General features: G+C 43.4%; 2 protein-coding genes across 9 annotated transcripts; one reads left to right on the forward strand and one right to left on the reverse strand.

The window, feature by feature from the left end:
• Positions 1–345: 345 nt before the first annotated feature.
• idi1 (isopentenyl-diphosphate delta isomerase 1) lies at positions 346–4,545 on the reverse strand. The gene is made up of 7 exons (XM_060045876.1): positions 4,423–4,545; positions 3,687–3,850; positions 3,201–3,379; positions 2,641–2,733; positions 2,244–2,374; positions 1,385–1,489; positions 346–1,005 (listed from the first exon to the last, which is right to left on the reverse strand). Exons 2-7 carry the CDS (start codon positions 3,845–3,847, stop codon positions 793–795), a joined length of 882 nt encoding a protein of 293 aa, XP_059901859.1. The 5' UTR covers positions 3,848–3,850; positions 4,423–4,545; the 3' UTR covers positions 346–792.
• Positions 4,217–22,801, forward strand: wdr37 (WD repeat domain 37). Of its 8 annotated transcripts, none has more exons than XM_060045869.1 (14): positions 4,217–4,443; positions 5,344–5,543; positions 7,751–7,847; positions 7,993–8,088; positions 8,592–8,656; positions 10,545–10,683; positions 10,816–10,887; positions 11,309–11,353; positions 11,602–11,678; positions 13,684–13,918; positions 14,209–14,350; positions 19,255–19,389; positions 20,754–20,868; positions 21,107–22,801. In XM_060045869.1, exons 2-14 carry the CDS (start codon positions 5,397–5,399, stop codon positions 21,236–21,238), a joined length of 1,497 nt encoding a protein of 498 aa, XP_059901852.1. In that variant the 5' UTR covers positions 4,217–4,443; positions 5,344–5,396; the 3' UTR covers positions 21,239–22,801. The 8 variants fall into 8 exon arrangements, with proteins under 8 accessions (XP_059901852.1, XP_059901856.1, XP_059901851.1 ...); XM_060045873.1 differs by lacking the exon at positions 4,217–4,443 and adding an exon at positions 4,512–4,652; XM_060045868.1 differs by lacking the exon at positions 4,217–4,443 and adding an exon at positions 4,642–4,841.
• The last annotated feature ends 4,359 nt before the right edge of the window (positions 22,802–27,160 follow it).

The raw sequence follows: 27,160 nt of genomic DNA on the forward strand, positions 1-27,160 counted from the left end.
AGAAATTGAATGTATATTTTTCATTGAATGTTTACATAAAGTTGCACTGGGTGCCTTTAAGATGACTTAATTGTTTTGATGGGCACATTGCCACCTAGCGTCGACAATATTACACTATATTTTAGTATTAAGTTAACATTTAGGTCACAATACAATATGTTTGTTCAAAAATAAGCTAACTGTATCCGGGAAGTTGCTATTCAATTTTTTATAAAACCTGTCATTTTTCAGGTTTTGGAGAATGTGCAGATAGGGCTTCACCATCGATACAAACACCATGGCGTTAAAAGTGGTGGTATTACTTATGGTATTGTCAACTTTACATAGATGATGCTGGGGATCAACTTTCAAATCATTTAACTACCAATTTGGTAATATTTTTTATTCAAAACAGACTAACATTATGTTATAAAGAATAATATCTCACTTAACATTAGAGTCTATGAAATGACTCAAATTTAAGACTTAGGCCAATAATTCATGACAAAGTCTCTTTCTCTTAGAGATTAGAAAAAATATCCATTCGGCATATTCCAAGGAACGATTGATTATCTTCGCTCATCGTTTTCAAAAGAAGATCGTATTTCAGTTTAAAAAGCAATGGAAAAAGAAGCCAATAGACATCCTATCCTAGCCGCAATTGCGGAAATACAGATATGTGTCCTCATCGTTCTTGTGACTTTAAAGCTGTTCTACAAAAAACATGCCTCAATTCTACGGCTATTGATGTTGTTGCGGGGCAATTAGAAACAAAGACAATTAGAAAAACGATTATGGGCAGTCTCATCCTTTTCACATGCGGTGGATTTGGTCGTGATCCATGAACTGCTTGAGGTTCTGCAGGTTGTCCCACCACTTGAAGAGGAAGGTCTCTGCGATGAGGAGGAACCAAGGGGTGATGGCCAGCTCGTTGCGCTTGGCCTTCTCCAACATGTCCTTCAGCTCTTCCTTGGTGACGTAGCAGTGGCTCTGGATCTCGTTGGGGTCCGGGCTCAGATCCACGTCCTGCTCCGTACACAAACATTCACAAGCACCACGATGGGTTATTTCCTTCAAGGGTGTAATCCTTTAAAGATCTCTTTTGATCCATTATTAAAATGGAACACACATTTAATGAATAGCAACTTTGTTATTACACGATGTAGGTAGCGATGTGGTGTGCAATGACTCGGCAATTTAGGATTTTTTATATGTCATTCACAAGAATCGAAAACAGTGAACGTGAACTCATAAAAATTAATATAAACAAAGCTAGCCAGCTCAAGTGATAAAATGTCAGCGATGAAAAACTACTATTAATAATCCCTGGATAGGAATATTACAGTGAAAGTCTTTATTTTGACCTTAATACCTTAATATTAAAAGGCAAATCTTTGTTTTTTACCTTCTGTAGAAAGAGGATGTAGTCAATTTCGTGCTCCCCCCAGACGCCATCAGACTGGGCCTTGTAATGGATCCTGGTCAGGTAGGTCATCTCCTCTGGGGTCACCTGAACCCACACAAACCGGGCACATCGGTGTTTCAGAGGCATCACACTCATTAAGGTCCAAGATCCGCGGTTATTGAAAGGGAGGCCAATTTATAATCCAGAAACTCTACACTTTGTCATACGATTATTGGTGTAGATTATGTTGTAGATTATTAATCTACAGATTTAGGGGCTGGTTAATGTGTGCAACTTTTTTTATAAAGAAAATCCGCTCAATCGAGATAATCTGCTCTGGTGGAACAACTGCTGCTGGGTGATGGAAAAGCATCACTTACTGAGAGCTGCTTGTGATTTGAATGCATGGGGGGAATGTGGCACTGACATCAAGTTGTTAATATTCATAATACTGCAAATACAATGCTTTCATCAGTGGGCCTTATTCAATCGTCATTGTGTGTGACACAATGTGTGTAACAGACCTTTACTGAAATTAAAATCTTCAGAGATCTTCAAGATGCCTGTTTAACAATTTAGTTAATACAGACCGCTACATGTCATTGATGAGCAGGAAAGGGTTGGGGGTTTTGCTTAAGGATGCCTGCAGGTATACTGAGGACATTGGGGATTTAACCTAAAACCTCAGCACATCCAGAGAATCAAAATGAACGAATTACAATTTGCCTAAAAAAAAGCTATGAAGTGTACTATTGAGGTGACTTTGCATCCATGTGTGGTCTTTAGAAAGGCTGTAGGACTAAACCAGCAAACTGTGAAGACCCCCCCCCCCACACACACAAATGCAGTTCTGCTGTACCTGTTCAATGGGGATTCCTAGTTCCGCTTGCAGCCTCCTCTGAGCAGCATTCCTGACTCCGATGGCATCCTTCTCCTCCATCTCACTGGCCATGTGCAAAGGATGACTGCAGCATGTGTTTGTGTAACAGCCTACATGCACAAATGGAGAATAACTGTATAAAAGACCACTGTTCATGCCAACCATTAAGTTATCGTGCTTACGTCAGTTTGTTCTCCGTGTCTCCATGTTAAAAGATACGGTGAAAAAAACTTGAAGCACATTCTGAACCGTTATTGCCGTACATATTCCATCATTAGTTTCAACTAATGGAGACAAGTCAAAAATACATTGACATTAGACAATACTTTAACAGTGGTTGCCAAGTAAAATAAAACCACCATGCCCAAGTGCTTACCTGGAAAGGTGATTTTAGCGTCAGACCTCTGTTGCAAAAGAAGCTTCTCCTCACTGTTGAAAATGAAGACGCTGAAAGCTCTGTGTAATAGACCTGGGGACATTGATCAATAAATAATGAAATGTTACATCAATGAAAGACATTTTCGTAATTGACAAGCAATTAGCCAATGATCCACCAAAGGAAAAACATCTTGAATTTGAGACCAATGTTAATTTTGAAGACCCACCCTTGATCATTGCTTACACTTTTAGAAAGCCGCATGAATAAGCCCTCCCAAGATAGGTCGAGCATATCCTGTTGCGCCACATGACAGTGGGTGATTAGGCCTAAAAAAAAAGTTTGGTTCCTGTTGGTTGTCAGTTGAGGTCATGGGTAGGTAGGGAATTTATTTTATTTTTTCCAGCGGCAGCGAATGATAGGTAGGTTTTTTTTTTTTTTTTTTTTAAAGCTCATAAAATAATTTGGGTCGCACATAAATTGACAGGGTCGGTCGGAAACCGGAACCAAACAAATTTTTTTTTTAGGCCTTATCAGGCATGTGGAAGCATGTGGCTCACCTTTATCAATGTTGGCGTTCAGGTGACAGTTCTTCTTTGTATCCGCTCCAATCTTACAGTCGTTTTCGTCGATGAGAATGCACATCTCTGCAAGAAGCTGCACCTGCTTCTCGTCCAAGTTATCGGTGTTTATTTCCGGCATTTTGACTGAGGAATTAAGCTTTCTCGCCTCACTGAAGCTGTTATGTGGGACAGAGTGATTGGAAGTTGATGGTATGTCGTTGATGGCATTGTAGACCTACAATATAATCAACTGAAGAGTTGCAACATATCAAACTATCTATAACGCTTGTCATTTCAAAAGGTAGTTAACGTAATTATATAATGCACATAAGACCTTGATTTATTTTTATACAGAAGTAAAAGGACAGAGCCCAACGACAAGAATGTAAATAAGTTGGCATTTTGAGCTTGCATAAGAATAGATCTGGGGAGTTAGCGACCTAGCCTCGCCCGAGATGAGACTTTAGTGTAATAGCGACCTACCTTGATAAAGGGCTGGTGTAGATCGAAGAGTGAGGGCAAAATGATGGGATCCTAAAAGCTAATACCCGACTCAAGACAGGTAAATTTGATTGCAACAAAGCTGGTGCCTTGTGGGTGCAGGACCTCAATACTTGTAGCGCCGCCCACAAACCCCTCGCCATCTCCTGACCAAAAAAGAAAGCCAATCAAATGGCTTGAAGCTATGGGTGCTAGTAAACATTGGAGTGGACTTCACTTCGCTGGGATCGGGAGCTCTACATCTCAGGAAATATTTCCTAATATACCAAGCGTAGTTAGTGCTATCAATTCATAAATGTAAGTATATCACATGAACAATTACAATTAATTTAATGAATACTCACCAACGTGTAATTGTTTAGGAAATAAACAATTAAATTCATGATGGTCATACTCAATAGTTGAAGACTTTAATACATTGATTATATCTAATTTATCCTAAATTATGCAATTTTAAATAACTAGTACATTCATTATTATTGATATGTTGCTATGGATAATAATGCATTTGTTGATAAACAAATGCGGTTTTATTTATCAAATGAACCTGTAAAAACACACAACCAGAATCCGTCACTCCATGTCGCATTTTATGCGAACCGCCTGCCTTGTCAACACGCGCCATCGAACCATTACGTAGCCTGCACCACCCAGTTATTACACGCACTCTGTCAAGATGAGCCTAATAATGAAAACCGATCATCTACAGATTACTTACAAATCAAAATAGTAAATTCAGGTAGATAAACGAACAATCTGAGCAGCATGTACAGTCGTTTGCGTCGATTGCGTGCAGAGTCTAGTGATACTGACCCCTGTGCCTCAAAGAGCGTGTGTGACGTACCCATCCTTCATTGGTCCGTACAGACAACCCCGACACCCTATTGGCTGCTACCAATCCAAACACACGCCACGTGATACGGAAGTTCGCGGAAGACGAAAGTAAATGTAAAAACCAATACGTTTTTTAATGCGGATATTGCCATTTGTCGTCGTACACAATCTAAAAGTTATGCATTTGTCAAACTAGCAGTTACTTTATTATGGGTTATTTCAGTCTACTCAGATAATTAAATCTATACGTCTACAGATGTGCGTCGGGTTCAAAGTTGAATTGTGCCGCAGCCTTCAAGGAAGGTGATCTGTCAGCTACTTCCTCACTACTAGCGTTGCAGCTAATTTACAGTCTAACCGTTGTCATATTTTTAAAGTAGGTCTTCATAACAGGTATCCGATTACACTTATAAATAGTGTATAGCGGCAGCTAACGTACAATATGTGTGTCCTCGCTTATAAATGACGGCAGCGGTTATCACGTTGCAGGTAGAAGTGCATCTAGCTGGCGTTATGTCATCGGCTCAAAAGCTAATCTTGGTCAAATGTCATACACTACCGTGACGTCTATCGAAATATTTGGCTACTGTAATCGTATTTAGCTAGCTATTATTGCCAATACAACTAAGCTTTCCTGCTGTCGCATTTTTAACTAGACTTGACTTCACAGAAAATGCATGTCAACATCCCCGTGATTCATATTTATTTCGATTGAATTATCTGCAGTTAGACAGATTGCTAAATGAACCTTAACCTGGCATCTGCGCTGTGACAAGCGAACCAACCCAGGCCTTTGTTTATTCAGCCAGTCTCAGGTAGGAGGTGATCAGGGGCAGGGCCGGTGACGAGGGAGGAGGGATGCCTGTTGAGAGCGGAAGCAGCAGCTCTGCTTCGGCTGCCCGTCACCCCAAGCAGAAGCGCAAGGCCCACAGCCTTTCCATACGTCGCACAAACAGCACGGAGGAGAGGCCGCCTGGTATGCACAGAGACATGCTGGAGGGACAGGTAAGCAATGCCTGCTCAAAGATCAACTCACACACATACACATTACACACAGTTAATGCACTGCAAGTAAATTAGATCATGGCATATCTTCAAACATTAAACCCAAGCTATTTAATGTTAACCCTATAACAAATAATGTCAGTTATATTTATTCATAAGATAGCTAGTCGTAAAAAACACCCTTTGAGCTTTGTTGACATGTTTACAGGAACCAGTAGGCTGGGATTTTTTTGGTTGATTAAAATGTTGATTGCCATGCTTAGTTTTTGTCATGTAAGCCCTGGTTTCAGTCTTTGAAAGGCAATACATCACCAGCCGGTCCAACAACATTGCTTTTTTATTTGGTGCCTTGTGTTGCAAAATTGTACTCACCTCCATGGAAATGATGGCTATGCGTGTGGAAGTGATTTTTAGATAACACTGTCCTATTATCTGACATTTTTCTTGGGTGTAATTGTTCCTGCTTTCTCACAAAGGACACCTCATTTGTGTTTTTTGTGTTATTTAAACTTGGTTGTTTCGGCATTATATTGTCAGCACAGTTAGGGATTACCCGTCTCCACAGAGCTAAAGCTACATCAAGTCACTTGGGTTTGGGACTGAAATTGCAAGCAGATATCGATTCTGGCTTTTAATAGGGAGGAGTGAGAGGGATTGTTTCAGTAAGTGGAGGCTTCGGTGAGTGCTGCTGCTGTTGCCAGCTGTCGGGTGCATCGTGAACCGGCCATAAAAGCAGGCCTTACTGTTTGATTAAGATCATGATGGTTAGTAAAGTTTGGGAGCTGCCCTCTCAAAATATTTGCCTTTGAAATGTTTCACTGAAGGTATGTCATAGGGCCATTCCATTGTCTCGTTTGGAGAGTGAACAGAGTTCACAAAACTAGAGCTCTGTTTGGTACGGTGCTGATTGCTGTATATAAGGAAATCTTGTTGTTGTTTTTTATTCATGAGTAATTTGTGTTAAATATTTCAGTTTCCTTTATCTGCCACTAATCATTGTCTTGGATAGTATTGTAATGAAACGCATGGTGTAGTCTGGCAAATAAATAATACAGGCTGGTGTTTTCTCTTGTTAAGTCAACTCGTGGAGGACGTATAAAGAACTATTCCCCGGCCATGTCACCTGCAAGTGACTCTCTCCTGGGCAATGTTCCGGACGTTACTGCATGACACTGACATTTGGCAGTGTTCTCATTAAGGTTTAATATAGGCAGCTTGTCCAGCTAATTAGTCTTTTCACCAGGTCTCTTGAGCCAATGCCCTGACCTGCAGATGCTGATTGTATGTACAAAAAGCAAACCTCCTTTCACAACAAGTTAAACAGACATTGCTTGTGGGTGTATGCACACACACACACACACACACGTGTCATGCACAAGTACATCCGCATACACATGTGCATACTGCAAACACACACAGCAAACAGCTATCCTGTAGTATTTTACCTCATAAAGCCGTCATTATGACTTGCATCCACAAAGGGCTATAGATTTTAGGGTCCACTGATGCATTGCTTTTGGAAATAAGGGGTGCTCTGTATATAGATGTTTCTTTTTCAACATGTGTACTTGCAGGCAGTGCTAGCAGAATGAACAGTGGGGTTAACTTACTACGACACACTTGTTTGCTGCATGTAGGCCAGAAGAAAGGGCAGCTGACAGCCTTGTATTCGGTTCCCCCCCTCCCCATTCGTGTTTCAGATCAAGCAGAGAGTAGGCAACAGCTCTTAAGGAATTCTGTCAAACCAGGCTTGTGACTCTATTGTTCTCATGGAAGACTGTACTTCTCTTTGCATGCCTTGCGTTTTGTCCTTCTGGCAGAATAACTGCACTTTTAACAGTTCAGTATGGAGGTGAGTAAAAAAAGATTTAGAGTTAGACTGCTAGTTAGTTTCTGTAGTATTTTGTCGTTTAATGAAAATCACTCGCATTGCTCAGTCCCTACCTCAGATCCCGGATTAGTATTAAAACCAGTTTCTGTAAACATTGTCTTGCTAGAATAAGTCAAGCTAGCCAGTTATGCACATGTTTGTATGTTTTCCATCCAAAAAATCTCCTTGGCATCGACGGCATCAATTGCTGTGTATATTGCAATAAATCCATTCTCCAAATTGATCAGTGAAAGAATCCATGATATTTCATTTGACCGGCTTTTGTTTAAGTTGTGTTTAAAGCCTAACCTTTTAATATGTTTTCTCTTTTTCTTAGGATTCCAAGCTCCCCCTATCCTTGCGAAACAATCTCCTTGACCTTTTCGGGCAGATCGAGAGAGAGTTTGAGAATCTGTACATCGAAAACCTTGAATGTAAGATGTCTTAACAATCCAGTAATTTGTGTCAATGGCAGAAATTTGTTGTATCTTATTAACTGTTGCTAGCATACCTAAATGTTAAGAGTTCAATATTTTGCAACTCTAATGTCACACTGTTACAACGGATGTCTCGTTGCAGTGCGTCGAGAGATCGATTCCCTGAACGAGCGTCTGACTGGTGATGGACAGATCCTGGAGGGGGGAGACCCCAATAAGGGGGCTCTCAAAGCAAAAGGTAAAGCCCCCCCATGTTTCTTCATCATCCTACTCCTGTGACGCTAGATTGGGTGTTTCATAATAATAAGACAGGTACACTAAGATTAGTATTTCCAAAAGTACAGAGACATCCCAGCAGTATCATATCCCCAGGGGTACCGGTAGGTTTGGGTAGTTTTGCCAGAGCAATTTCGTGAATATAAAAAACGGATATGAAAGACGACTACCAATTTTGTGTCTACAGCCCTATTTGAAGATGTTACACGGTGGTGCACTTCAATATTACATTGTTTGGATAGAACCGTATATATATATATATATATGCACTTGTCATCCCCGGCTGTACCAAAAACATACCGTACCGAATCTAAAACTGACCCCAAAACCGTTATATGAACCAAACCACGTGTGTGTGTGTGTGTTGTGAACCATTCCACCCCTGCAAGCCATGACTTTAAGCCTGCTGTGAATACAACCAAATAAGGGTAAGAGCTGTGCAATCTTTTTTCCTCTAACCCACAGCGAGCCATAGCACCAGTCAACTGTCCCAGAAGCTGAAGACGACATACAAAGCCTCTACCAGCAAGGTAATGGGAGAAAAACAAAGATGAGACCACTATAGAGCTAATGAGATTAGCCATCTATGTCAATATTTGAACTTCTTTGGATTGAATGCTGCCTGAATCAAAAGCCCCTTTGTGACTGTATCTGAGAAGTGAAGACTAGCCTCTTTATTTCTTCCTCCGAGGTCATGACTTGTAAAGAGAAGGCGATCAATTGAAATACCTTGAGTGATCCGTCAGAGATGTAACATTAGCCCTCTCAAAGCCAGCTACTTTGCTCTGCTACATAAACTAAATCAAAGTCCATTTGCAACCGGCAAATGATTCTGGCCATACATGGGCTACTGTCTACTGACGAGAAGAGTTCTCAGATCAGATAATGTATATTTGTTCAGTGGTGATGGATTTCATGTTCAGAAAATGAAAGTGCTGCCATGTTTTTTCCCTGTCCGTGTACTTAACCAGGGGACTCTGTAACCCAGTAGTTTTAAACTCTCATTTGGGATCTAACTATGGCAAGCCCGCCAAACAAGACTAAAGGTTTGACTTGCCTCATTATCTCTTCCTCTCAATCCCCCTGTGATATTTATAGTGTTTATGCACCTTCCACGGCAAGGTGGGGGCTCCACGTGGTTTCAGTGTGGCCACATGGGAATTGTTGTGTGGAGATTCATGGGTAATATTTCTTGACGTTGCGTTTGCCGCTTAGCATGGGACATGGCCGCAGGCTGAGCGTCATAACTCCAACCCTGACTCCTACTTTGGTTAATGATAGGTGTTTGGTTCGTTAAAGAACAATGGAGTACAGAGTTCTCATCTCGAGGTGGTTGGAACATGATGGTTTTTTGCTTCAGTAGATGGCTGTTTAATTACATGTGCTATTTATATTAGCTACCAAGTTAAGTTAAGAGTTCTTGTACGTTTTATAGCAAAGACGACCAAACCTCATTACGTGAACCTTTTTATGCAAATATTTTCTTCTTGCATATCTTTTTGTCACTTCTCAAGACAACACATGAATAACATAATGGTACTCCTCATTGGTGAAAGGTTTCCTCAAAATGAACTGGTTACACCTTACAATAAGGATTCATTGATTAACATTAGTTAATGCAGTAATAGGCATTGTTGGATAGGGTTAACCCTAATCCTATTAAATAATGTATATATTATTACCTTAGGATCACATGAACACCAATGCCTTATTTAACTAGGCAACATTACTAAACATAAACATCATTAGTAAATGATAACTAGATCATTAGAAAACTGTTATCTGTTAAATAAGGCTAATTACTGCATTAACGTTTATTTAATAGCTAACTAATTGTTAATTAATGTGGGCTTATTGTTAAGTGTCAATGATGAACATAAGTATGGAGCTTACAATTCTAATCCATCCCTTATTAGGATATACCTCTACTATTGCAATGACAACTGCATGCTAGAAGGGAGCAAGGACACAAGGGTTCAAGGGAGGACTTAATCAAATTTAAATCTGGTGGTAGAGTAATACTAATTTGGAATGATGTTGTCAAAAGTCAATGGGCACTGCTAATGCTTACTGATTAATGTAATGGGCAACTTGTTTGACTACTAAATTTGGATGTTGACTGTTTTACATGTTTCTTATGAAAAATCCCCCCCCAAAAAATAGGATATCTTTAACAAAGATCTGAACTACTACAGCAAGTAGCAGCATGTGTGCTAACAGGAGCTAGCCGTGTTTGCCTGTATTTATGGCTTACAAAGTCAACAAGCAGATGCCCAGCTCTCTGCATAGTTAACTCAGGATCCTACTGGAACTTGAGGTCTCATCAATATATCCCACAATGCATAGCATCCACAAACATGTCTCTTTCCATTCATTTTATGCTCTCTTTTCTCCCTGTAACTTTCACCCGATTCCCAGATTGTGTCCAGTTTCAAGGCCACCACCGGCTCACGGGCTATCTGCCAGCTTCTGAAGGAGTATGTTGGCCACAGGGATGGCATCTGGGACCTGGGCATCACCCGGACCCAGCCCGTGGTGCTGGGAACCGCCTCTGCAGGTCCCGGACACACAATGCATTTATTAGCTGATATATCTATACTGATCTATAGATCGATAGATAGATGGATGGATGGATGTTGTACTATGGACGTCGGTAGACGCTGAACGTTTCTCCCCGTCTTCCTTGCAGATCACTCTGCTCTGCTGTGGAGCATCGAGACAGGGAAGTGTGTTCTGAGGTATGCCGGCCACGCAGGATCAGGTAAGGGGCCCTGACCACGTCTGGGGATGCTCTGAGGATGCAGAGGCCTTTTAGATATCTTTAAAATAAACAGTTCTCTTGATACTTAGTCGGCCCAATCCTATTTCTACCCCTTTACCCTTCCCCTTCCCCTTACCCCTTTGCCTTACCCCTTTAAAACAAGGGGGAAGGGGAAGGGGTAAGGGGTAGAAATGGGATTCTACCCCTTTATGACTGCAAACTAACGGGCGATATCTGCTGTTTTATCTGCTCCTTCAAAAACTTTGGACAAATATATTTTGAAATAATTTGTGAGGAGAGGTTAAGTGAAGCGTGTCTATATTTGAACAGTGACAGTTTGACAGTTGGTAAAGATCATTGATGCGTTGAGTTTGTTTTTGTCAGATAAGCTCACAAACACGCTGTGTTTTCTCACCCTCAGTCAACTCTATCAAGTTCCACCCCACCGAGCAGATGGCTTTAACAGGTACATATTTTTCAGAAGTTGTTATTTTGGGATTATAAACTCTCTCTCTCTCTCTCTCTCTCACACCCCATGTGTCATGTTTTGTCAAAGCAACACGGCCAGGTCTTCGTTAGCACCTTTGTTATTGTTTGTGTGTGGAGGCATGGTGTTGTTTGTGGAGGGTGGGAACACAGATCTGCATACGTGCTGCTCGCACCATGGTAACCTTGCGGTGTTTGTGTGAACCCCCTAACTCCTTTCCTCCCAAGCCTCTGGAGACCAGACGGCACACATCTGGCGGTACATGGTGCAGCTGCCCGCCCCCCCGCCTCAACCCGATGCCACCGTACGTTCACTCACACACACACACACACACACACACACACACACACACACACACACACACACACACACACACACACACACAGGGGGGTACTTCCACTGTCACAGAACAAAAAGTAGGTAGTTGACTACCACCAATGTCACTATTCAAGAGCATGCAAAGAAAAAACACATCGGCGGTTAGTTTTCTCTTCAAGTCTTCTAGATTCCCACACTGAAGATCCACAATTTCCGAACATAAACTAACATAGCTTTGTTGTTATTTCATTAAACAAATATTTTGGGCCAGCACTACAGGCTATTTTAAACTTTTCCAATGATTACCTAAAAAGTTGAACTACTCTAGTTATTTACGCAATATATTGTTTAGAGTAAGAGCAATTCAAAATAAAAAATCTTCTTAGCTTCGCTAGTATTAACTGGCTGAATATATCAGTTTACAGACGGATTCAATATCAACAAGACCATTTAATGCGGTCTATAAATGCTTCCGACACTTCAGTTATGTCACTGAGTAGACACTATTTGTTTACATGTTTCTATAATTAGTGCAGGCTTCAGTATCTCCTATTAAGGGAGGGGGGTGGAGGAAAGGTACCAGTTCCACTTGATGCTTTATAGTAGAATTAATTTATGCACATAGATTAATTATGTCCTTATTTGATGTCATTTGAAATCTTTCTTTTGATGTTAGCTGCTTGTCTTGTAAATGGTCTTCTCTTTGAAATGTATTTAAAAATATGTTTTAATTAGATTCCCCAAAACTAATTCTCTAAGGGGAGAGGTTGGTGTGCATGTTACTTGTCACATTAGACAAAAACTGTGTCTTCCATAGATTGCGCTGTACTTCTTTAAAAGCCTGTCCTCCCCATACAACTGCAAGCTTAAACACGCTTTCACTACCAGGGCTTCACTAATACAGATCCTTGAATAATCAACAGAACCGGTGGAATAAACGCATTCACGTTGTTAATTAATCGGGATATCCAATACAGTGCTGTCTGATGTCTGAAATCCTTGAAGTTGTTTTTAATTCTCATTAGCACAACACAAGCGGCTGCACCTTTTGAACATACCCATATTTGCTTTCTTTCCTCATTTTACTGTGCATTGATCCCATTCCCATCAGAGGGGTGTCTTCAATTGATTATCAAAGTGTTTGTGTGTGTTGATCATTGTGCATGATAATTCTTCCTTATTTGCATACATATGTATATAGTATGTATATAGTATATATGTAGAAAAAAAATACCTTTTAATGTGTGATCATTTTTCATAAGCTTGGTACACATTTATATTTTGTTTGAGTGTACAGTCAACATTTTGGACAATGTGTTGAGATGAATTTGCACCTTGGTGTAACGATCCAGTATAGTCTTGTGAGTCACATATCACTGGCCTCATCCCGGATAATACCCACCACATTGTAAGCACACTGTACAAAGTAATCCGTTAGAGTTTCCGGGTTAAAGCAAGGAACTTTTTGTTATTGTGCCCCGGAACGTCCCATTTTACTTTATTATTTTTTTTCCTCATCTAATAGTTAACAAGGCAATAGTAGGATCATCCTTAATAATATATATTTTTTTTAACATTTCTGATAAACAATAAACGTGTCAGTTATAACAGCATCACACATAATTATAGCGCCGATAACTAACATATCTAACATATCTAACATATCAATCTAATTGATCAAACTCATTCAAAGTTGTTTTCTTTGCCATTGTTATTTTTGTTTTGTTTGCAACACAGCTTTGTTGAATGCTCAATACTCATTGGTCCATAAAGGCATTCAACTCCACAGCACGTTGCTACGAATGCAGTTCTCCAATCGTAGGACCAAACATTTTACTTGTCGACTCTTTTATTTATAGTGCGGAAGCAAAAAAAATCGTTTTGAAATAAAAATATATAGTTATTTGTGGTTCTATTTTGCGTCCTGTGAGAACCGCCCGTGATTACAGCAGCTCATTTCTGACATGGTCTTCCCCTCCCCCCCCCCCAAGGCCTCTTGCGACGATGACCCAGACCTGTCGGACCGAGAGGATGGGGACCTAGACGGAGAGGGTCCCGGCGAGGTGCCCACCATCCGCGTCGCCACGGCAACCCTGAAGAGCCACCAGGGCGTGGTGATCGCCGCCGATTGGCTGGTCGGGGGGCGACAGGTGGTGACGGCGTCCTGGGACCGCGCGGCTAACCTGTACGAAGTAGAGACCTCGGAGCTGGTCCACACGCTGACTGGTAACCCTTCAGACCGGCGGGCGCAAACACAAGCACCGCAAACACAAGTGGGCCTGTCTGCCTCAAAGTCTATCCATACTGATTGTATGTCCAAAGTTCTAATGACACACACACACACACACACACACACACACACACACACACACACACACACACACACACACACACACACACACACACACACACTGTGTGTGTGTCCGAGTGTGTTGCACGTTTGTATTGCTTGGCAATAATGTGACACACGCATGTAATGATTCCAGCATCTCCACACTCTGTGTGTGTGTGTGCAGGCCATGACCAGGAGCTGACCCACTGCTGCACCCACCCGTCTCAGCGGCTGGTGGTGACGTCGTCCAGAGACACCACCTTCAGACTGTGGGACTTCAGGGACCCTTCCATTCACTCTGTCAACGTCTTCCAGGGACACACAGAGTAGGTCACAGTCACACACACACACCCTAACTCATGGTTTCTCAACGGGGGCGGTACCGCCCCCCTGGGGCGCGTTCGCACAACCTAGGGAGGCGCTGGGAACGAGAATTTTTCCTCCTTCATCTAGCTGTTGTTCAGTTCCAGGTGCTCTGAGCATAGTCTCCACGAAAAGACCGTTGCATTTCAAATACAAAATATATAGGCCTAATAAGGCCTCTGCGTGCGATCCGTTTTCACGGTGCTCGCGTTGCCCGGGCCGCGGTGCCCGCGGTTCCCGGGCCATTCATTCATTCGTTCACGGGGCATGGCGGGAAACGTGGCGGCCAGGAGTCGCGGGAGTGCCCGCAACGCTGTCACAGTGAATAAATGTTCAATCCAATCATTTCTTCCTCAACTCTTCTTTCTTGGCCAATAGATCTCTCTCTCTCTCTCTCTCTCTCTCTCTCTCTCTCTCTCTCTCTCTCTCTCTCTCTCTCTCTCTCTCTCTCTCTCTCTCTCTCTCTCTCTCTCTCTCTCTCTCTCTCTCTCTCTCTCTCTCTCTCTCTCTCTCTCTCTCTCTCTCTCTCTCTCTCTCTCTCTCTCTCTCTCCCTCCCCCCCCCCGTGTCGCTCTGGAAGTTTAAATGGGTTTATTACAGTGATGGACAGTGCTGTTAGCCAATCAGAGGTGAGACATTTGCATGTCATGAATATTCATGATTATTTTTTTTCACCAAAACCGACTCAGAGGGCATTCATTGCTATTAGTAACCACCGCAAAATCAATGAAAAAAGATGTATTGACACCTTTAAGCTATATAACACGAGTGTGAGTGGGGTTGTTAGTTTATTTAATCAGGGTAAGGTCAGGGGGGCGTTTGCTCAAAAAAAGTTGAGAACCACTGCCCTAACTCAACACCAGCGCTAAGTTCTACTTTTCTGCATTTTATCTTGATGGTGACTGAGGAATAATACAGACGTTCAGAAACAAGCTACATTGCAGTTCACGGTTCCTCCACTGGGTGGTGTTATAACATTATCGATAGGCTTTTGTCTGGCGCCACCATGTCATTCTCTATTTTCTTTTCCCCTCTTCTTAGTTGTCCTTTTTTCTCTCTTTTGTACAGTGTCACATTAATCTCCCGGCCCTGTTGCTCTAAGCCAAATCCTCCTTCTTCTCCCTCATTCATTATGGAGTGCTTCAGTCGTCGCATTGATGATTCACTGCTCTTCCTCCTCTAGCTCTCCCTCTCATTTTCTTTTATTCTAACCTCCCCACTCCTCATCTCTCTCGCTCTCGCCCGCTCGCTCAGTCTCTCTCTCTAGGCCTCGCTCTCTCATTTATCTGCCTGTGTGCACACTAATCCCTACACTCTGTGTAATTTGGCACTGAGGCTCCATGCGACAAGTTGATCATTTCAAACGACCACTGTGCGGCCTGTGTGCGCCTTTCAATGGTGGCAACCCTTTTTCTTTTAAAGGCGTGTGTGTCAAGCGGTAGCCACTGATGATGCACACACACACACACACTCACTCACACACACACGCACACACACACACACACACGCACACGCACGCACACACTCCCACAAGCTTCTCCTTTCTCGCTACATGCCATTGAGTCACTTATTACAAATTATGCCGTGCTCCCCTCCTGCCTGACAGAAGTTAATAATTCTTCCGCATTTCAGCGCCGTTTCTCCCTAAGAGACAATGGCTGACATGAGATTACACCCCGGTCGCTCACCCTGTCTGAGTGAACGGCTTCTTTGGAGTCAGCGGGGGGTGGGTGGGGTGGTAACGTCGCCGTGGGTCTGGAGTTTGTGTCGCTCGCTAAAGCGCCCTGTCCTCCAGAGGATTGGTTATGGAGGGAAAACGTGCGTCGCCGTCTCCACATGTGAAGTCTATTCATAGTGTTCAGTAGGTTCAGGGGGAGCTGCTGCTGCCGAGAGATGTCAACAGTGCGGCTGTGACTCATGCACCTAACGAGCGCCCACACACACACACACACACACACACACACACACACACACACACACACACACACACACACACACACACACACACACACACACACACACACACACACACACACACACACACACACACACACACACACACACACACACACACACACCACTTTTGCCCCCAGATGGGCACAGCAGACTCTAGATCTGGGGTGTTTTGTTCCTGCTTGAGCCCCAGCTCCAGAACAAGTAGTCGTGACAACCAGCGGTAATGTATGTTGCGGAGCCCCAAGAAATAGGAATATACACTTGCAAAGCTCCAGACACTTTCTAGTAGGCTGTGGAACATGAAGGCGTTAGCTGTGTTTTGCTGTTGCTTCGTCAAGGCCCTACCCATAGTTGAGTCCCTGAGTGGTCTCCATGCGACCCTTCTTACCTGTGGATACAAGGCAGCCAATAACGATATTGGATATGTCATCTGCAAAAATTTGACTCCAGCCATATCTGTGAGTTTCATACATCTTGAGAAACCAACTTCATCGTGCTGCCACATAACAAAAGATGTGTGTGTGTGTGTGTGTGTGTGTGTGTGTGTGTGTGTGTGTGTGTGTGTGTGTGTGTGTGTGTGTGTGTGTGTGTGTGTGTGTGTGGGGAACTGATGAGAAGTCAGGTGAACGTTGACCCTCACGGGATACACGCTTTGTAGAATGTGTGTCCTCCGCCGTGTCGGAGGGTATCGGCGGGGACCCGAAGGGTTTTTATTATTAGCAGGTCACCATTCTGCTAGTCTCCACCCCCCCTAACTCACATTATGACAGGACGTAAATGATGTGATCAGAGAGAGAGAGAGAGAGAGAGAGAGAGAGAGAGAGAGAGAGAGAGAGAGAGAGAGAGAGAGAGAGAGAGAGAGAGAGAGAGAGAGAGAGAGAGAGAGAGAGAGAGAGAGAGAGAGAGAGAGAGAGAGAGAGAGAGAGAGAGAGAGAGAGAGAGAGAGAGAGAGAGAGAGAGAGAGAGACTTGTAGCGTCTTCACCGGCAATTACTGCTAACGCGCCCTGACAGCGAGCCACAGCAGTCAAAAGTGCAGCACATTTCCCACCACCCCGTCCGACCCACCCCGGTAATTGCGGGGCGTAATGACAACCGCACACGAGCGCACAAACGGCGCGCAGCAAACGAGAAGTGGCAGCAAACTTGCTCTACATATGGCATTCTAATGCTCTCTCTCTCTCGCTCTACGGTGGACCTAAATATGAGTACTCTGAATGAAACCGTGTTTGTCCTGCCATCATGGCAGCAGTTTCATTCAGGTTTGAGCCTTCCTTTGGCTGATGCTCTGATACAGAGTTGACTGAAGGTGGGTCAGACGGCTGAAAAGAAAAAGGACATTTCCTTCAGTCACCCAAATAATCCGCATTTTAATGCCAATTATGGCGGTGAGGGGATTGGAACGGGTAAGAGTATTTTGAGTGCAACTCAGGAAAAGGAAGAACAGCCCGGAGTGTCTGGAAACACATGATTATATACTTGATTTGACACAGGGACCAACTCGACCCAGACACCATGTTCAGATGACGCCAGATAGCATCGCCCTCAAAACCCAGACACAAAAACTCAAAAGAAACAACCGAGAAATTCCTCTTGCTCTTTTTCTTAAGTTCAAAAGCTTTCAGGTTCGGTTGGCTCAGTCGGTTCAGTCCTGTACTTAAACATCCCTTTTATCCGCCCCTGGATACATATTCTATTTTATTGATGGCCTCCTCTAGCCCTGGGCTCCCCTAGTGTCTGTTAACTGGGGACAATGCAGCCACACTTTCTCATCACCCTCAGCCTGTGTTAATCAGCCAGTGTTTAGCCCTTCTAATTAGATTGTAATGCCGTGTCAATTTAAATTGAGGGGCGGGCCAGCCCTGAGCTGAGCCCTGGCAGAACGAGGGGCCCGTGTATTCACCACACGGCTAATCTCAATCGACACCTCCCCCCCACCGCCGAGTGCACCCAATCTCATTTGCGTCTCTTCCGGGACCCGCTGTTCAGCCGAGAGGACGGGAGCCGTGGCGTGGATGTTAAGTAAGAACCCGCGGGGACGGCCCGACATAATGGATATTAAATAACTCTCCAGCCCCGACCTCGCCGCCGCCGCCGCCCCTCCTTGGATGTGTTCCCCCCCCGACGCGGGCTGCAGCCCCAGAATGCCAATCCTGGTTAGCCAGGGGGCATGTCTGGTGAGGTCCACAGAACACCATGTAATCCATGGCTATTTCATGGTGGGGAGGCATAGAAAAAAAGGAAAGGAGAAGAACGCCTGCAGGTGAAATTCCAGCGAATCGAACCACAATAACCAGAGAACGGAGTGGTGCTCCATAGGGGGGACCCTTCTGCTCTCTTTACCCCAACACGAGCTCTAGTAGGCATGGCTCACCCCCGGCCTTTGCTTCGTCTACCGACCACTTATGATTGATATGATATATATTTAGACACACGCAACACTGCCCTGATAGGTCAGAGATGAGAGTCCCTAATTCTAGGGAATTCTAAGCCCTCCTTGACACCCCCACGAGCCAAAATAGGAGGCAGTTTCCCTAATTCTCATGTGCTGTAAAAGACCAAATAGATGTTAGAGTGGAGAGAGATCTGTCTGTCAGCTGTTTGGGTTTCCTGGATGGAACTCATTTACACGTTTTGTGTTTCTCTTCATAGAAAACCGAAGTGAATGAAAGAGATTCCGAAAATAAAACCAAATGGTGTACTGCCATCCGATACGATCTGACTCTATTCTAGAATCATTGACTCATCTGAGCTCCCACTTAATTAATCGTGTGTGTGTGTGTGTGTGTGTGTGTGTGTGTGTGTGTGTGTGTGTGTGTGTGTGTGTGTGTGTGTGTGTGTGTGTGTGTGTGTGTGTGTGTGTGTGTGTGTGTGTGTGTGTGTGTGTGTGTGTGTGTGTGTGTGTGTTCCACAGCACGGTGACGTCAGCAGTCTTCACCGTGGGCGACAACGTGGTCTCGGGAAGCGACGACCGCACCGTCAAGGTGTGGGACCTGAAGAACATGCGGTCGCCCATAGCAACCATCCGCACCGACTCAGCCGTCAATAGGTGGGTGAGCAGAGCGAGGCGATTGGTCAAAACGTGCCAGCCTGTGCTCCAACATGTTGTTTTTCAGGACAGTATCTTTCAATGCTAATACCAGTCACTTTAACTTAACGTTAAGTATTGTCTGCTAATGAGTAGCTGCACTATTCCAGCACCATCACAAAACTAGTATATTTCTCTATAACTTTTCAGTTAATCTTAAGAATGAAATAATACATAATAGTTGTATTACATTTGTGTTTTCTATTGGATCACTCCAATCAATATGATTCTATGTATCCAGAAGCAGTGCATCGAAACAAGGAAAATGTTCTTAACATTTGATCTCTAGGAAAGAAAAGACTAGAAGGGAAAATAAATCTCGACTAGGAATTCTTGGAGGGAGTGTTGCACGCCACGGTTCAAATGGAGTCCTGGTTCAACATTATTATTCTGACATCGGTGAACTACAAAGCCATTTTAATGCTGAGAGTATATAAATTCTTGTGGTGCCAATTTCCTAAAGCTGTGCACAGTTCAGTAATGAAGACTGGCTTTATCACGAGATGCCAAACACATTAACAAAATGAATGGCCAGTAGGACCCCAGTGGGTGGCTGATTGATTGTAACTATGCATCATAATTTGGAGAGATTAATGTACTTCTATAGATTAATATTAGTAGTGTTGGGAGGGAGGGGGTATTTGAAGGAGAAATAATTAATGTACCAGTCAGGCGATGCATGAGCTAACATAATTGCGTACGGTAGAGTCATTTAAACGAGCTGTTTGGCCATTAACATGACACCAAAACGTCACAGCTCAGAGTTATAACAAACAGAGTGAGATCTGTCGGTCTCTTGACTGTGGAGACGTTGGATACTCTCGGGACCTAATGAACGGTAACGTGCACAAACCATGTCCGTTTGGGACACGCCACGTCCTGCAATAAGGATGTTGTGAACACAACAACACTGGGTCCATGTCTCAAATTATGTATTAATTCCATGTAATACTAACGATGCAATAATAGTGTATCGTTCCTAGCTCACACAAAAACCGACCATCTCAGATAAAACAGAGGCCATAATCTGCAGTGTACAGGTAGTAATTTGTTTGGCATGCTGTAACTAACTCCCTTCAGCCTCCCATGTAGGGCTAGTATCCACCGTAGCTGGCAGCGCACAACAGAACCGTGATAGACAGTTGTTGAGTCACTTTGGTGACGTGGCGCAGCCCAACTTGACCTTTGTCGATATCAAAGACTCTGTCGAGGTTTCGAAAGTCTCGATGAGTCATGAGTCATGAGTCCCAGTTTGGTTCAGCACATGCTCCTCACATCCCTACGCCCGCCTTCCAGCTGACGGCACGCCTCATGTGTTCCTCCAGGCTGAGCGTGTCCACCAACCAGCGGATCATCGCCCTGCCGCATGACAACCGCCAGGTCCGCCTCTTCGACATGAACGGCGTGAGGCTGGCCAGGCTCCCGCGCAGCAACAGAATGGTACGCTCAGGGTTTGTCAGGGGGGGCCAGGTGATCCTGGGTGTCGGAGGGTTTGAACCGTTGTAGACATATCTAAATGCTGACGCAAATAGTTAACCAGGTCTGTGTGTAAGTATTTCCAGAATGCATGTCCTAGTTTGAATGAAAACCTGTTCTCTTTTCAGGTTTTTTTTGTGTAGTGTAAAAGATGATATTTAAACGTGTGTACATTGTTGTTGTTGTGTGTGCGTGTTCGCAGGGCCACCGGCGCATGGTGTGCTGCTCGGCGTGGAACGAGGAGAACCAGTCGTGCAACCTGTTCACGTGCGGCTTCGACCGCCAGGCCATCGGCTGGAACATCAACATCCCCGCCCTGCTGCAGGAGAAGTGACCGCCCTCCCCCCCCCGACACAACCACACCCACCATCACCACCACACCCACCACCACCACCACACCAACCACCATCCACCCCGTCTATCTGGGACTGACGCCCCCAAGAGCCAAAATTCACATAGAAGAATATAGGATCCTACCATCGGCCAGTCGTCGCGCAGAGAAGTGGAAGGCGCCGCGGAAGTTGAGCGTATGTCGTGTACACTGGCGGATTGTTGCTGTTCTTGTTGTCCACCATTCTGTTTGATTATTTCCTGCTGCCTTCCGAGCTGTACATAGTCTGTTGTTTGGTAAGCGGCTGGACATAAGATCACTCTTATTTTGTTGTTGTGCTTTTCAACTGTTTCAACGTGAAGATCATGTTTTTGTGTACAACAATATAGTGTGTGTGTATGTGTGTGCGTGTGTGATCCAGTTGGCTAGCGTTTAGAACACAATTATCAATATTGCTGCCTGTTATTTATTCATGTAAACAAATATAGCTTTTAGAGTTGGCACAATATATTACTCTGTGTGTCCAAATGTACCAGTGGTGTAGTTGATAGTGTCACCCTTTGCCATTTATTCTTTTCTTCCATATTGCTGTCCCGTCTTCGTATTCCCCGTGTGGGAATTCAGTCTGAGCTAGAGACGGAAGACAGTACCTGTCTGTGCAGAGTTTCACTTGGGCTGCTACTCTGAACATGTAACTGTAAGAACGGCTAGATGTGACGTGCTTATTCTCCTATTCTCCTCCTGACCCAACCGTCTCCTACAGTTGGAGACTTGCTTCATTTCCCTCGCTGCTGCTTTCACTTTCCAGTGCTTTTCGTTCTTCGTTACTTAAAAAACTTCTTGTGATGTTGTTGCCTTTCTTAGTATAGTTTTAGGACGTTTTGGGATGTTTATGCATTTTGTCCTACTCTGTCTGCTGTTAACCACACAGCAATATTGCGAGGAAAATAAAGCACCAACCTTTTTTTGGTTTTGTAAATATAGTCATTGCTTTGCGAAGTCCTCTTGCGAGCTGTAAATAGGTCATGTTTGAAATCTTCCTGTACTCTGTATATGCTCAGCTGAAATGTGTACTGACTACAGCCATATCCATGCCTTCCCTTGTTCCCTGAAGCCATTCAATAGAAACACAAGCCCACCTTCTCCAGTCTGGGTCCAACTTTGGACCTTGTGTCTCTGGTGTAACTGTTGAGCTTAAAGTAAATATATCAATCACTTGTGATCTTGGCTATTTATTAATTGCTGTCCTTCAGTAAGCACGAGTCCATAGAAGGCTCGGATCACGGGGCTTACACTTTGCCTCAAAGAGTTTGGTTACAGTCAAACTCAATGCATCCGCTCCAACTGAGGGTTGATAAGAAGGGCCTTTTATTCAGCAACAGAAAACCTTGTAACCTTGTAACACACCTTGCAAGGTGTAAATTGAAATTCACACTGGGTCACATGAATATTTTTTACATGACAGTAAAGGATAGGATTGTGGGTTCACACCGTGAACTCAAAACAATGCTGTCATTGGTCACTTTCACTTGTTTGGTCATGTATATAAATGCTGTAAATCACAAAGTTCATGTGTCTGTGTTTTGTCCCTGGCAACCTGTTGTGTAAGACTGAGCCTAGTAGTGTATAGCATGCTTCACATTCCGCTGGGAATTCTTCCTGATCCTAGGGGTGTGTGTGTGAGCGAGCGAGAGAGGCAGGCAAGCGGGGATGCCACAAAAACACACACGTTGAGTTGCACGCATAGTTCCACATTGCATTGATGACGGAGAGGAAAAAGCTCTGTAAAAACAGCTTAGACTGAGATAATTTGATTCCATGATTAAAAAAGTTCCCCAATATAACCACATTATTTCCTCCTAACCTTTAACCAAAATCAACACGTTGTTTCCTTCCACTCTAAGGACTCCTTGATGGTTGTTTAATAAACGGTCTTGTTGAATGCTGAGAATCACTATTCCGTCATGCCTTAATTTTTCTTCGACCAATGAGATCGCTCAAAATAAATGGAATATTTCCGACCAATGAGACCGCTCAAATATATTTATATATTTTTTCTCATATTACCCACAGTCGAGTTAGGTTTCTGATAGGCTACTGGGTGAGCAACACAAGATGCTGAGAACAAAGACAAACTGGCACAAAGGAAGGGAAACAGTAGGAGGGGAATGTTGATGAGGGCCAGGTGAAACCAATTAAGGTCAGTGAGGACATTCAGGGAAACTCAAGGACGGGGAGTGAGGAAGATCCACACCATCAAAAATGCAACGTTACACAATCCTTTACAGCCATATGGTAATCTACTTCCGGTTTCCTGTCATTGACATCCGGTTTAAAAAAAGTTAATTAATAGATTACTTTATATCTAATATAAAATAAGTTGTACTTTTTTATCCAAGAAAATATCAAAAAGTATTTGATGAATACCCGTTTACATGATAAAGTACTTTATTAGAGATATTAAAACCATATTTTATGCAAGAGGACATGTATCATACATTAAAAAAATTATGATGACTATATGCTCTGTAAGGTGACCTTGGGTGTCTTGAAAGGCGCCTCTAAATTAAATGTATTATTATTATTATTATGGTTTACTTTACAAACCCAGATACGATAAAATGCACATACTATGTTCAGGGAGTATGCAAACTGTTTTTAGTCTCATGTAGGGGAAAAGTCACCACACATGATTTTACTTGTGGGAAAAAAAAACCTGATTTAGTTATGTTTAATAACAGTTTGTAATACGAGATAATCTGCATGAATGGGCTAAATCCTTGTTAGAGGAAAAGTGCATTCAACTCACCTTATTTTAAACGTTTGCATATGTTCTTTTTTATTGGATTTTCTTGACTGATATTGATGTTCAAAATGCATTTAGATCAAATCTTTTCAGACCATTTATTTAATAAAAAGGGGTATTATCAATAATATACCCCTGCTTTAATTTAAAATTGCATATTGATTTTAAATATTGACTTCATTAGCACATGTTAAGATCGATTTTAACCTTTCCAATCTGTGTGGGCGATGAGCTTTTTTTTTTTTTTTTTTTACATAGCTGACATTCTCGATGTATGGACGTCTGCTTAAACATTATTTATTACTACAGCCCACATGCCTCCAGTGGCGTGGTGTGGGGATTTTTTTTGAGGAAGCCAAGTGAGGCCAAACCTTTAGAGAAAATAGTAGCCTACGTAGCAGCTTGGATGTATTTAATGCAACTACAAGAGCTATTTGAGCGCCTGGTCATTTACCAGGATTTACACGTGCCTGTAATCTGACACACACACACACACACACACACACACACACACACACACACACACACACACACACACACACACACACACACACACACACACACACACACACACACACACACACACACACACACACACACACACAGTAGGCCTACTCCTAAACATCTCATTAAATTATACATTTTATTATAAATGCAACCCCTCCCCGACCGAAATGCACAAGCCGCTAGTAGTCAAAGAATCGACAGCGCGGCTGTCGGCTATTTCAAGTTTCATGTTCACGTGTAACACGACTCACACAATCACAGTATTTGATATGATAAATAACATGTGGCTTTTTGATTTACCGTGCCTCTCGATTGCCCGGGACAAGTTGGGAAGGTCCACGAATCCTGTAGTGACCCAGGGATTGTTGAGGGAGCACGAATCCTTGTCAAAAAGAAGACACGGCCAGCAAAATAGTCGCTGAGGTTTGTTGCTGCCAGCTAGCCACTCCGTTCGTGTTTAGTTTTTTTCATTGAACGTCCGAAAGAAGCCTTGCTTTCTCTCCACGCGCAGTTTCAGCTTCGGTGTTGGCCTGCCATCGGATTTTATTTTGATTCGCTGCTGTTGTGGTAGTTTGGTGAAATTATTATTAAGTAAATAATCTAAGTCTCCACCCTCCATAACTGCAATTGCTAACTAGGCTACTCAAAAATGAGAACAATTCAAACATGCTAATTTCGCGCTATTTGTTTTGTTATTGATTTTTCGGTGACGTTGATAATGATGCTTTGACTTGATTGGTGTGAAGCCAAGGGCCGAGTGGCTTCCCTGGGCACCCTCCTGACACCCTCCCGACCAATCAGAGGAGGGCAGTGTCATGACGGTAGCCTCACCTGATTGGTAAATTCTTTCTTTCTTTTTTCACCAAGGGATGCCAGCTCGGGCTGGCTTCCTCGCAGTGTGCAGTGTCGTGTTTCGCCGCGTCTTCAGTATAAAACAGGGGCGCAGTATCGCGCATTGTGAAATTGTCGATGAGAGGAGAAAAATGGGGAAGAAATGACAGCAGTACAGCACAAAATAATTAACGAAACTGTTAATATAAATGTTTTTATTGGATGACAACTACAGCCTAAAAAAACAGGGAAGCCTGGCTTCCCTTGGCCTCCGGGAGAAAACGCCACTGCATGCCTCTTGCCCTAAGGAACAACAGCCTCCGTCCGCTAGAAGCTATCTCTGGTAGCCTGCGTCGCTCTCCAGGGTGCTGAACCCCTAGAGGGAGGCTAAATGCTGCCTGCTGCTCGCACAGCGCGGCTCTGTATGAAATGTCAATCGCATGTGATGTCACACACCGAGGCCCTGCTCACACTACGTGGTCCAAACCCCGATTTTATTTATTATTTTTTCGGTTACATGTCACACTGGTTTCATTTTCTCGGTGAGCAGCGAGAGAACTGAGAGCTGCACACATCACATGGAATATGATCTTTTCATTTCTGCTCTGGGACCACTTTCATATGTGGTCCAATATCTGATGCATCGGCCACTCTGATCTGTTTGAACAGTTGGGGCAATATATCAGATCTGAGCACTAAAGCCTGTCATGTGCACCTAAATATAGGTTTACTTGTAGGACTGCTCGTAGGCACCAGCGATCTATACGTTCGTACTTATTACGTTGTGAACGATGTGAAGTTTGAACCGTCGCTATATTTTCTTTCAAATGTAGCCTTATCATATTCTGCTAATAATTGTGAGCCAACTCACATTTTCTGAGCAAGGGCACGAAAAAATATACAGCTATAATATAGCCTATTCTTTAAAGAGCCGTCCCTGTCAAATATTTCATCCTACCGGCCCATAAAAACGATACCTAACCAAGATTAGCCGGTCAACAGATCCAGGAGCAGTAATGTCACTATAGCGTTGATGATGCTCTGTAACTGAAGTGATCCAGCGCTCACTGAGAACATTTCCATCTGGTGTTTTCATCGCTTTTATTATATATCTGTGAAGTAGAAGCACCACGACCCTGGGAGCCACAGAGTCACACCGAATGAAGGACAGAGAGCGAGTGAGCGAGGAGTAGGAGAAGGAGGAAAAAAGACTCCACAGAGTCTTATCTCCTTGGCCCCATCCATTAGATTATAGCTGGCCGGCCGCAACCGAGCAGTGGAGCAAATTGTCAATTATGATGTTTATTGTAGAGCACAGAGCACTGGCCCTGGCCTGGGGGTGAGAGCTGGATGGGGGGTGAGGGGTTCTGCCATAGTGTTGGAGACATACCTTGAAGTACTCCCACCTCCTCAACACCGCCACCCTCTTCTTCCTTGCCTCACGCCTCACCCCACCCGTGTAATTTGTGGGCTGGCCCGTGTGACACCTGCCACCCCGCCTGACGAAGATAACCATTTCCCTATTTCCCCCGGGATGGAGGGAGGGGGGAATGTGTACCTCTTTAATATTTCTTGAGTTGGTGCTGAAAAAGGAAAACACCCAAAACAAAAGCCTGGTTAGAGTGCGTCCCAAATCGAGGCTTCATTCGTTATTGGTGAAGATTATTTTCATTTTGAACCCCTTAATGGGATTAATTCGTTAAAGGGAAACGTCTTTTATTTTGCAAAGCTTTTCAGAAAGGAGAGAGAAAGAACTTCAGGACCGATAAAAATGTACAAGT

The sequence above is a fragment of the Gadus macrocephalus genome, chromosome 23, assembly GCF_031168955.1.
Source record: "Gadus macrocephalus chromosome 23, ASM3116895v1".
NCBI classification, from domain to species: Eukaryota; Metazoa; Chordata; class Actinopteri; order Gadiformes; family Gadidae; genus Gadus; species Gadus macrocephalus.